The sequence below is a fragment of the Podarcis bocagei genome (genome assembly GCF_964188305.1).
Source record: "Podarcis bocagei genome assembly, chromosome: 1".
Lineage (NCBI taxonomy): Eukaryota > Metazoa > Chordata > Lepidosauria > Squamata > Lacertidae > Podarcis > Podarcis bocagei.
The window spans coordinates 36,888,092-36,901,072 of NC_138125.1; the positions used below are offsets into that span (position 1 = coordinate 36,888,092).

The 12,981-nt window shown below is 44.0% G+C and overlaps 1 protein-coding gene across 3 annotated transcripts in view; it reads right to left on the reverse strand.

The window, feature by feature from the left end:
* The window catches only part of AKAP6 (A-kinase anchoring protein 6), a 246,800-nt gene that overhangs the window by 167,575 nt on the left and 66,244 nt on the right, over positions 1–12,981 (reverse strand). For 2 of the 3 annotated variants that reach the window (XM_081207494.1, XM_081207492.1), the window contains exons 3-4: positions 9,287–9,553; positions 2,080–3,894 (exon numbers count right to left, since the gene is read on the reverse strand). In XM_081207494.1, coding sequence (XP_081063620.1) covers positions 2,080–3,894; positions 9,287–9,553 — 2,082 coding nt within the window. The remainder of the gene's footprint in view (positions 1–2,079; positions 3,895–9,286; positions 9,554–12,981) is intronic. The other variant, XM_081207493.1, reaches the window with a different exon arrangement.

A 12,981-nucleotide genomic window follows, 5' to 3' on the forward strand; every position in this document is an offset into this window, starting at 1 on the left:
ATTAATCAATTGCCTCGTCAAAAGGAGGCAGTTGTGTTCCGTCTATAGTTATGTGGCCATACTGACTCTGAGGAATGTGTTTGTGCCCCTGCTCAGCCATTACATTCAACAGATTCCCCCCCCCCCAAGCTAGTTATTATCTTTCAATTTAATCCACCCCACGTGATAGCTGTGAGGCTAAAAAAAGGGGCGAGGAAGAAATGGGATTACGGCCTTCAATCTGATAAATTAAAAACAATCAAATAGTCTAGAATTATGAAGCCAGCTACAACTAACCAAACCATGGTTGGAATTTGGTATGGTATTTGGTATTTGGTTTGAGCAATTATGCCTGGGAAATTAATGAATCAATGAACGAATGAATGAATGAATGAATAAAGAAGCTAAAACTGTTTTCGAAATCTAACTGTATTTCCTGAGTTCACATGTGGCGTTCTGCCTGTTTTTCCTCAAAGGTGTTTCATGACTTCAATCAGGATGCTCTCATGCTGGTTGAAATTAGTCCCACTGCACTCAACTGAGCTACAGTATTTGGACCTGATTTAAAAACGACAACAGAACAAATCTGTGAAAGAGATGCAGTAGCACTAGTTGGCCTCAGGAGGGTGCCAAGTAGCCATGTCTGAGAAGGATATTAAATGCAGTAGCAGCAGATGCAAAAGAGTAGAAAACAACCTCCCCTATGTTTTGCTACATCAACTCCCAAGCATCACTGTGGAAAAGCATTAGAAAAATGTGAGATGAGGATTGCCTACAATGTATTTGTGGATCAGCCTTAAATATCTCAATATGCAGCTATTACTCTTAGAGATGTCAGAGAAAACAGAAGCGGAAAGCTACTCCTGTTTGCTTATTTGTCCTATGTCTGGAATGGAAATCAATCCAGTGAATGCTATTGCTATTTCCTGTGTTTTGGCTTTCAGTCCACAAACAATACAGAATTGATTACATTTCCCCGTCCGTTTGCATTGTGTGTCCTTTGCACTGAACCAAATGGGGTGGAATTACGTAAGGACAACAGGATTTGCATGGTTAGTTACATAAGTTACGTCATTTCACCATAGCGGACAGTGAGATGAATAAGGCAGTTTTTGGCAGAAGACAAACTGCAGCGGAACAGAAGCAGCACTGCATGCAACAAAAACAAAGCAGAATGGAAAACAGTACCTTCTTACATCTCTGATTATGCCAGAGATTGTTCATTATGTTGTACCGTTTACAAACACTTTATTCTTTCATGGCAGGGATGAATGGATCAGTTTACTTCCAGTTCCTGTCAATTTCATGTGTGTTCCTTCACAAATCTGTCCTGTCCTGTATATATGTGTCTGTCTGTCTGTCTGTCTGTCTGTCTGTCTGTCTCTCTCTCTGTGTGTATACATATCTATCTATCTATCTATCTATCTATCTATCTATCTATCTATCATCTATCTATCTATCTATCTATCTATCTCTATCTATCTATCTATCTATCTATCTATCATCTATCTATGATAGATAGATGATAGATATAGATAGATAGATAGATGATAGATAGATAGATAGATAGATAGATATAGATATGTATACACAGAGAGAGAGAGACAGACAGACAGACCGACAGACAGACAGACATCTATCGATAGATGATAGATAGTTAGATGATAGATAGATGATAGATAGATAGATAGATGATAGATATAGATATGTATGCACACACAGAGACAGACAGACATCTATCGATAGATGATAGATAGATAGATAGATAGATAGATAGATAGATGATAGATAGATAGATAGATAGATAGATAGATAGATAGATAGATAGATGACAGATAGAATTTGCATGAAAATTTGTGAATGCACTTGAACTCATATATTTTGATGTATTTTCTCTGGGGTGTATATCATTGGACATATATTGCTGTTAGCTGCTTTGGGCATTTCCATTTTGAAATGGTATAAAAGGGAGGCAAAAATGCATTCATAACTTCTTGACACTCTTGGTACTTGCCCACCCCTCACCAACCTTTGTTTCCTGCTGCAGGAAAAATATAAAAGAAGCAGTACAGATGTAAACGCTGTTAATTTCTTCCTTACCTCCATTTTTTCCCATATAATTTCATAATTATCCTGATCTTGTATATCCTGCATCAGCTGTTGAATTAAAGCCGATTTATTTGTGGCAGACAAGTCATTTATATCGGCAGGCTGAGTGACTGACGGCTTTCGCGGCCTCTCTTCCAGGTATTTTTTGATGCTTGGTGAGGATGTGCAAAGCTCTTCATCTGACAGAATGTCACTAAGAGGCCCCGATTCAATGCTGTCCCCTACCGAGGAGATTATGTCACTCGAAGAGCTGGGTGAAACTCTGCCTAACCTTTTGTGCTTCTTTTTGATCTGATAGGTCGGGAAAAGCTCAGAGTCCGAGTTCATTTCTGAGAGTTCCCAGTCGTCGATGTTTTGAATGGTCTCCGCTTGAGGTTTCTGAGGAAGCAGTTTTGTCAAATTTTCTAATTTCAAAGCTAACACTTCAGTCTGTTTGAGGTGTGAGGGAAGCGCTAAGTATTCGTCGGAACCATACCAGGCATCAGCAGCTTTGCTGTCCGTATTGACGTAACTGGGTGCAGATGAATGGGCCTTTTTGCCCTGACTTCTGGGAAGAACGGGAGATGAGGACACTGCAGAATCTGAACCAGCTGAAGAGCCACTCACTTGGCTATGAGCAGGTGAAGCAGAGTGATCTCTTTCATTGCAATACTGGCCATTCAGTTCTTGCCGTTTACAAGGATCAGAAGACGCAGAGGTCGAATCACTTTCGGTTCCTTCTATGGACTGCAAGCTACCAAAGGGAATTCCATTTTGCAAAGCAGCGAGGCCTCTTTTCGCCAAATGATTCGTCGACGCAGCATTGGATCCAATCCTCGATATCCTGCACGATGCCACCTCCTCAGGAATGTCGTGGGACTTTTTGCATCGCAGCTTCTCCCTTCTAGTGCTGTCACTGGGCTTCCCCAGGCCAATGGAATTTTCCTTCAGGTGGTTTTGAATTGTGTACTTGAGATTCTGATCACTTATGTTATGTAAGCAATCACACGACTGGCTGATGGAAGAGGGGCAGTTGTTGTACGCCGCTTGCAAAGCCAGGCAAAGTTTGGATCTGTCTGGTGGATCCAACAGCGAGGGTGTGCTCCTGCTCATTTCAGTCTTAAACATCAGGGAGATCTGGTTTTTTATATCATTGATCACCATATCTGTTCTAAATATGTCTTCTTTTAGAAACAAACCGCGTTTGGGCAAAGTGGGTTGTGTAGGAGAATCCTCATTGTAGTCAAAGCAGTCTCTAATTGATCTCTTGGGAGTGGAGTTTTCACTATGAGGATACTGTTGGCTTTTTGCACCGTCGGAGGTTAATGGATCGAGCTCCTGTTTTACTAATTCAAAGACAGTCTTGCCATCAAGTGAGTTCACAGAATCCTCTGGGCCCGATACTTTACAAAGAGGCAAGTTCCCAGAAATATGAGAGAGTGAAAGTTCAGGGGACAGAGTCGATGATGGTTTGTAACTTTGGCCTTCCTCCTGGTGGTCTGTTGACATGGGTAAATGGATTTCTTTTGCATTAATGGTTTCATTGCATTTGGAAGCAATCGAATCAGTTGCTACTGCCAGTAATCCAACACTTCTGATAAGCTCTGGGAAATCTTTTTCCATTTCACTGCAGCTCCAAGACTCAAATGGTTTTACTTTAGCCTGACCGGAGGTCATGTCACCAAGCGCACCAAGAAAGTCTTCGCTGGGGCTGTAGTCAGATAGTTCAAATGCAGTAATTCCACAATCCAGCGACAAGTAATTCTGAGAACATTTGATAGTTAGCTGTCCTGAGTCATCCACTTCTGTTAAAGAGTCAAGGCGGTCCTGTGACAAAACAGAAATAGGAAAGCTTTTAGCGTGGTGTGTGTGTGTTATATGCATGCATGTGTGTGTAAATATAGCATCAATCCTATGAGTTTAACACCAATCCCATGAATCACACATCTTCCCACAAAGCATGAAAAAATACAAACTCAGGGGCAGTTTCCTTCTGTAATCTTTAGAAATAGAACATTACTGAATGTTAACAGAAAGCAGCCTTGCCACATTGCTGTGAAATGGGATTAGACTTGTAGTAGAAATTCAACTTTTTCACTTTAGTTTCTGGCTTTCATTTCTTAAAACGTAAATTTACTAGACATCAAGATTCAGGTCTACTTCACAGGATATGGACATCAATGTTACGCCAGGAAAACAGTACATACATAATTATTATTACTAATAGTCATAAACTGATCTATACACTTCTAATATGGTTTCTGAGGAGAATATTATCAGCTGATCACACAAACCATTCAGGGTCTGCCTATATAAGCTGGGTCTCAGAACCAGTTCCTCATTCTGAGCAACTCATCTAAGAGAGCAACCGAGACTCCTGGTAGCTTGCCTCACTTGCTGTATTCTCCCAACTTAACCTTTGGCACAGCTCTGCCTGTACACTGATGGACTTGGCTGCTATGGCACCCTATGTGAGGGCAAAATTTGGCACCCCCACCAGCCCTCACACTGCCTTCCCTAAGGTGGGCGAGGACGCACCTGGCTTTGGGAAGGAGTCGCAAGGGCTCTGGCAGGGTTCTAGACCACTTCTACCACCTTCCCAAAGCTGTGAAAGCGGTAACTAGGCTTTGGGAAGGAGATGGGAGGACTCTAAGACCCTGTCAGGGCCCTCATGCCTCCTTCCCAAAGCCCATCACCTTGATTACTGAGCTCATCTCAGTGCCCTTATCTCAGAGTATGCACACCACTCACAAAGCCCTAAATCCGCTCCTGGCCTGTGGCTTCTTGGATCTAATTTGTATTTCCCAGAATTTGAATGATCTGGGCCTGACCATATCTTTGCTTCTGCCCTTTGGGCTCTGGTCCATGGGGTCACGAAGAGTCGGACATGACTAAACAACAACAACAAGATCTTAGCAGTGCTTTTTTCTGGGGGTACACAGGGGTACGCATATGCCTAAATACTTTGTGAATCTAAGTTTGGCCTCACTGAGGGGCAATATTTCAATATGAGTAGGAAAATGAGAGTAACCCTAAACATATTTTTTTAAGGAAAAAAATCACTGGATCTTAGAACCTAACACTTGGAACACACATAACAAGATTGCTGTCTGAGGCCTGGGATCAGGGCATGGAAAAAAGAGACAGTGGGTAGATAAGAAGCCAGCTGTTCAGCTCCCAAGTCAGAGCTAAAGAACAGGTTATGTTTTCCACCAATGTATTATTTTTAAGCGCACTGTGTGTGGGGACCCTAGATATCACATTGTGACTCCATGCCACATCATTCCAGATCACTGGCAATGTGAAGGAGGACGGTGAGATTTGTGGAATGAGATTTGTGGTGAGGAGATAGATCAGACACCATTCACATGACCAGGAGGGGCTCACCTGGCAGGAAACAGCCCCAGCAATAACATCCCATCAAAGGAATCATTGCCACTTATCAGGAGGAAGAGGGGCGCGGCAGCAGTAAGGTCAGGGTGGTGCAGGAACACCACCAGAGCCAATATGAAGCTCCTCCCAGTTTCGTCACACAGTCCTAACCTTGTTGATGCCTTGTTCCTACCTCTCCTAAAAAGCAACGGCGACAGCCCTGTGGCTTTAGTGTGGATCTGACCCCCCACCCACTGACAAACCATTCCCCCATCAGCTAACATAATGCATTTTCTGGTCCTAAGTGAATCAAAAATCTCCCAGAACAGGTCTTCTTATGGCCAAAGGTAGCCATCCAATCAGGCCTGTGAACAGCTGGTCTGAGGCCCGAGTTGGGAGTCTTGTAAGAAAAAAGTTACAAATTCAAACAGCATACCGTATTTTTTGCCCTTTAGGACGCACCGTCCCATAAGGTGCACCTAGGTTTTTTGGGGGAAAATAAAGGGGAAAAAATTATTTCCCCCCCAGGCGCGGGGCTGGGGCGGGGGAGGCCTGAGCTTCCCCTGACCCCAGCCCCCAAACAGGCAGCTCTCTACAAGCCGTGGGAGCCCAGCACTGGCTCCCGCTGCTTGCAGAGAGGTCCGCGAAGCCTGGACGCGCTGATCTCAGCGCGCGCAGGCTTTGGCATGCAGGCAACTCTCCGCAAGCAGCGGGAGCGCTCCCGCTGCTTGCGGAGAGGTCCGCGAAGCCTGGAGAGCGAGAGGGGTCGGTGCACACCGACTCCTCTCGCTCTCCAGGCTTCAGCGAAAGCCTGCATTCGCCCCATAGGACGCACACACATTTCCCCTTCATTTTTGGAGGGGAAAAAGTGCGTCCTATAGGGCGAAAAATACGGTAAGTCTGGCAGACTGGGGGACTGTGCCAGCTTATCCCTCTGAGGTCTGGGGCAAGTGTACCTGGCTGTCGCCCTCCCCCCGCTGCATGGGCCTGCATTCAACTAGGAGCTGCAGCAGCTGCAGCACCACAGCATGTGGAATCATGGAAGACAAAAGCCTTCGTGAGCTTTGTTGCCCTTGGGCTAGGCCCAGAATCTTCACAAATGGCTTTTGCAAAGAATGCAATGAATCAGAAAAAAATGAGTATTTGTGTCTGCCAGATCTTGCTCATATCTGGAAAGTAGGTGTGTGGGTTTAGGGACATACTTGGCACAAAAGATCAATTTTTATTCCTCTAGGAAGGTTCATTTTGCCAGTGCTGGCTTAGAGATGCTCCCTGGCAAACTCTCTTTAACCTGCCAGCCACAACCAGATCTGAAGAAGCAGTGGGCAAAAGGCAGGTGTAGACAGGAAACGGAGGTGGGAGAGGAAAGGACTGAGCTTCTGCCTGTCTGCTGGTCTCAATTTCAGAGCCACCCACTCTCTTCAGATCGCCTTCTTCAGTGAGAAGCCATTGTTATTTTTAGCATATTTACTAAGCCTCTGCAAGGAAACTTGCTGAAAAATTGGTAGCTTATAGCAGCAGCAACTAAAATCATTCTGGTAAAATTAAAAAATAATAATGTCAAGGGTCGTAACTAGCTATGCCATGGATAAACTTATTGTACAAAGGGCTTCTGCAAAGCATAGAACAAAGTGTGTGTGAAAACAACTTGGACTTTTAAGTTTGTGCAAGTATTGTGCTCGCAGTTTCCGTGGAATAGAACCAGGCTCTTGTTCATTCACGAGCCAATGAACTATAAATCTGAAGATGAGTCTCAGCTCGCCAAACTTTTGCCGGGAGACAGGATTTAAATTTTGGGAACTGAACAAGATACATCTTTGATGTTGTCTTAGGAGTTGATCCTGTCAAACCACAGCATCCTTCTAATTCTGCTCCATGCCAGGGAAAATCCAAATCTCTGACTGCAGCCTTAGGCGGCAGCAATTGGCCCTGCCCACATTCTGCCACTGCAGCAAGGCATTCAGTTAGTTGGGACCAAGCAGGGAAAGTGCATCTTTTAGAATTCCCTGATTAAGAGCTCAGAAAGGGCAGTAGATTGGGGGAAAGGGCCTGTAGCCCTTCAGATGCTTTGGGACTCAAGCTCCCATTGGAAAGGACCCTATGGGTCATCTAGTCTGCAATGCAGGCATATGCAATGCAGGAATATGCAGCTGTCCCATACGGGGATCAAACTTGCAACCTTGGCGTTATCAGCACTATGCTCTAACCAACTATCCATGCCAGGGATGACAGGAGATGAGGTTCCCAGCAACATCTGGAGAGCCACAGGTTCCCTATCCCTGCCTTAGCTGATACTAAGGTGATTCTTACTAAAGTCTTTTGGTAGTATCTTTGGAGGCAGCCCCTTCTGCTTTCTGCACACATCACCCCAGCCAGACCATGCAAGGGTCACAGGAACACAGCAAGCTGCCTCCTGGTCCATATAGCTCAGCAATAGTTGCATTGGTTGGCTGTGGCTCCCTAGGATTTCAAAAAGGCGGCATTCTCAGTCCTACCTGGAAATCCCAGGGATTGAATCTGGGACCTTCTGCAGGTAAAGCAAAGGCACTATCAACCAGCTAATTTAAACATGAAGATTGCCACAAGGAAGCCACCAAGAAGCCCTCCTTTAATTCCCATTGGGCACCCTGTGGCCCTTGTCTGCCAGAGCCAGTACACAATCAGATCTCCATCATAACATCTAAAATCTTGCTTTACTTGGCAGCATTTCCAATGATCTATAGTCTCTGCACACAGCCTACATCCCCCCACAAACTCATAACAATATTTTTTAAAAGTTATAATGAAAATTCACCAGCATCTTAGCGTGTGTGTTTCTCCTAACATGCATAATTTCCTATGTAATTTTTCCTGATACTCACTTTTTTTTTTGCAAAGCAATTTTCTCCTAATGTAATGAATTTGTTTGTGTTATTTTCACTAACATGCATTTATAGGCAAACTTTATCCAACTTTATGCATTTCTGTACATGTCGGTGGAAAATATCACTGCAAAATTCAGTGAAGTGCACATTTTGAAGGGAGGCAGTCTTTCCGTACTCGTATGGAAACTTGATTTAGGTAGAGTGGCCTTTCAGTGATAAGTGGCTTGAGTTTCTCCCCTGTCCTTCGTCTCCACACTGCAGCCGTCATGTTCAAACTGGCCCTAAGACAACAAAGTCCACGAATAGTGGCAAACTATGCATTGTGGCAGTGAACAGGCAGGCATGGACTGCGTTTGACCCTAAGCACTCCAGGAATTAAGCATATCTAGCTATGGAAGACTGTGGCACAAAACACATTCCATTCCAAATAGATTATACTGATTTAAATGAGACTTAGGGCACCTTTTTTTTTTTTTTTTTTTGAGGATTGCAGGAGAATTCTTCCAATAAGGCATGTACATTTGTGCAATCTTGGGCCAAATATTAGCTGTAAATCTAAAAGGTTCTTCCAACAGTGGTGCTAAAGTGAACCGATAACTTTCCACTGAAAAAAAAATATTATGATGGATGCATTTGGTCTCTTTGCTAATCACAGAATCTATGTGTCTTTGCCACGTAGGTTATATAGAGGCATCTGCCTTTAGCTCTGTATTCATTTGGTTTTATCCCTGGCACAGCAGCTTCGAAGCAAACATGACAGACCTACACTTTATTTTTGCTAGTTCAGTCATTCTGAATGGATGACTACAGCATTCATTTAAAATTTACTGCATCACACTAAAATTGATTGACAACCCTGGGCAGGAATTAGCTGGAATTGCCTGAACTAAGCACATTTTGCAGTAGTAGCCGAAGTAACTGTATTCGTTCAAATGAGCTTGAAACACAACTAAGGGGTTAGAGTTCAAAAAGTAAATTCTTACATTTACTTGCCATACCTCCTTTGTTTCCTCTGAAAAGGCTTGCAGAATATCAGTCTGCCTGGTGTAATTCCCATTGGCATCCTGCAGTCCCTGTAGAATTCTCTCTCGTAGAACCAGGACAGAAACTCGAAGCTGGTGCCAAAGAAGTTGTACCGTGTGGATGTCAACAATCACGTTGACGGAGTAAGACAAGAGCTTCAGGGAAAATTCAGTCTCCAGAAGAGCATGGATTTGTTCAACGTGATCAGAGATATCTTCACATATATCCTGTAAGAAAGGTGGGGGAAGACTATTAGCCAAAGTTATACAGTAATTTGATTTTACATTTTAAATTGCAGATTGAATTTTCATAATCTAAAGATTATATATAGCACTCTGTCTATCTGTCAGGCGGCAGAGGAACCAACCCCCACGGCAGGTTGCCGGAATGGAAAAGACAAGGAAAGGTTCTTACCATCTGCTTTTTATTCAACATTTACAGAGAGAGGCTTGGGAATGCAGCCTCTTGGAATAATGGTGTTGCCCCGAGTGATTCTCCACCCCCTTTTCTCCCACTTCCTCATTCGCCATCTTTTCCCTTACAGGTGGCACTACTACTTTCAAGGCTCACTGGGTTCTGGGAGAGGGGGGGTCTGGAATGCTTTCTAAAGACACTGTGTCCATCAGCTGTTGGCCTCCTGGTGCTTCCTCTTCCTCTCCCATTATTTCCCAACTTTCCCCCTCATCTGCCTCTGAGCTGTGACCTCCCTCAAACCCCTGTTGTAATTCTCAACTATCTTCTTCTTCTCTGGAAGGTCAGGCTGGGGACGTGGTCTCCACATTCCTCCTCTGCCCAGTCCTTGATTCTCTCTTTTATGATGCACACATCATCTGAGACCATTTCTGATGCTCCTACAAACTTCCACAAAAGCCATCCTCTTTTGCATTGAGAAGGCATTTCCCTATGGGTTGTATTTGAGGGGTGGTGCCTTTGCTTCAAGCATATAATCTGGTTTACTTGACTGAACAATCTGTAGCTATTTGCCCTGTGTACCTGAACTCTGCGGCATATTAGGATCTGGCTTGCAAGACTGATCTACAGCAGAGCAGGGAGGAGGGAACTTTTCCAGTTTAAGGGCCACATTCCTTTCTGGGCAGCCTTCCAGAGGCCACATCCTAGTGATTGATGGGGACAAAATGGGGCAAAAAGAACAACAAATGTGAATTTTGCTTTTATGCATTAGGCTAGTTTCTATACACACTGACACGCTCCGCTCCATCCAGGAAAACAAGAGGCATTATCAGAATTCAGGGACAAGTTCCATGGGTCATGGGTGGCTGGGAATGTCACCCAGACACAGCTCTGAAGTACTGTAATGTCCAGCTGAAGTTTCTGAACTCTATTCAGAGGAATATCTATCCTATAGATATATAAAATACCTCTCAGGAAAACTAAGTGTTGTATGTTAATTAACTTGGTTGGAGGGTAATTTGGACATTACTTCAGAGTACATATGTCGGGATGACATTCCCAGCCACACCTCCTTCCCCATGACTCCACCCCTTACTAGTGCTGCTTTGCACCCTCCTTGAGAGGGCCAGTGTGGTGTAGTGGTTAAGAGCGGTAGATTCGTAATCTGGGGAACCGGGTTCGCGCCCCTGCTCCTCCACATGCAGCTGCTGGGTGACCTTGGGCTAGTCACACTTCTCTGAAGTCCCTCAGCCCAACTCACCACACAGAGTGTTTGTTGTGGGGGAGGAAGGGAAAGGAGAATGTTAGCCACTTTGAGACTCCTTCAGGTAGTGATAAAGCGGGATATCAAATCCAAACTCTTCTTCTTCTTCCTTGGCTGTTTTCCCCTGGGCTGAAATTTGTCCCTGAATTCTGATAATGCCTCTTGTTTTCCTCGATGGAGTGGAGTGTGTATGGGTGACACTGGAAAGGCTTTGGAAAACCACATACCCCAATAACAGTAACAGTTGCTACTGGCTGTAGGCCTCACTATGTCATACACACAGCAGGAGTCAGCTGGTGTTACACATTAACAGAACAATCAACAGCCTCAGCTTGCTTTCTCTTGAGTTCTTTCATTGCTTCGAGGGTATGCCAAATATCTCAAATATGACCTGACACCAAGTGAGCATTCTCAAGAATGAAAAGAGGGAAGCAGGAGGCAAAACTTCTATGACATTTCCTATGCAATGTTTAATGGAAGAGCATTTAGGTTCAAAAGGGTAATCTATTTCAAATACAGTACAAAGAAAGCAACAGTTATTTCCAGAAATCAACCAATACCAATGTTGTATCTCAGTCACTACTGGAATCTAACTATAGGGAGAATCTCAGGAACATCTGAGATCATTCTACATGTAATATCATGAATCCAATACACTACATTTAAAAGAGGAATTAACCACCACTGGTCATTGTCACAATATTATGAGTTATGTTATGAGTTTGTAGATGCCAGGCCTCTCTAATCTTTGGATGCAGTAAGGAGAGATGGGACCCAGAAGGAAAGCAGCAGGGAGTGGGGAAGCTTGTTTCTCCCAAAATAAACCATGAACGATAACCACGAACAAACCTTTGCTTCAGATAGGATCAAAGTGGGGGAGTTTGAGCTGTGTGTGCACACTTCATCCACAAGCTAATTTGCTTAGCCATTTTTTTGGGCTTGGAATTGTGTTGAAATGTGGCCACCGTCCCCAAACCTGCTTCTGTTCTCTTCACACACAATTCTGACTTACATAATCCTAACTGTGGGAAGCAGGAAGTGTGTTACCCCAGGGAGATCTTTATATCACTTCCATTGATAAAATATCAACCAGCCATCCTGAGACATTCACCTGCAATTTCCCAAACAACTGAGGTGTATGGCAAGCCTAGCCACTGACTATTAAGCAGACATTTTGTCCTTCCTCCAATACTTAACATGTGTCCTTCACAGCAGTCAACTAGTAATCCTATTGCATGGGACGTGGGTGGCGCTGTGGTCTAAGCCATTGAGCTTCTTGGACTTGCCGATCAGAAGGTTGACGGGGTGAGCTCCCATTGCTCTGTCCCAGCTCCTGCCAACCTAGCAGTTCGAAAGCACACCAGTGCAAGTAGATAAATAGGTACTGCTGTGGCAGGAAGGTAAACAGCGTTTCCATGCGCTCTGGTTTCCATCACGGTGTTCCATTGCACCAGAAGTGGTTTAGTCATGCTGGCCACATTACCTGGAAAGCTGTCTGTGAACAAATGCTGGCTCCCTCAGCCTGAAAGTGAGATGAGTGCCACAACCCCATAGTCGCCTTTGACTGGACTTAACTTTCCAGGGGTCCTTTACCTTTTTTACCTAGTAATCCTATTGCACTGAGGATTTTATATAGATAGATAGATAGATAGATAGATAGATAGATAGATAGATAGATATAAGTTCTTTATTAGAATTATTTTTAGAGCTGATATTGATACTAAGGCATTCCTAAATGAGAAGTAAAAATTATATCACATGCTCCAACCACAGACAGAAAAAACATCCCACATACCACTTAATATCAGGATGACTGCTATGCAAATAGGGATGTTTTTCACAAAAACAAACAATGAAACGTTAACACCAGATGGGGTTATAAACTGTTAAGGTAGGCAGACCATACAGCTCCATACCAAGTGCCAGATTAAACCCTGTGGAGGCCCCTAGGCAGCTGAAATCTCGAAGGGGAGAGTGAGG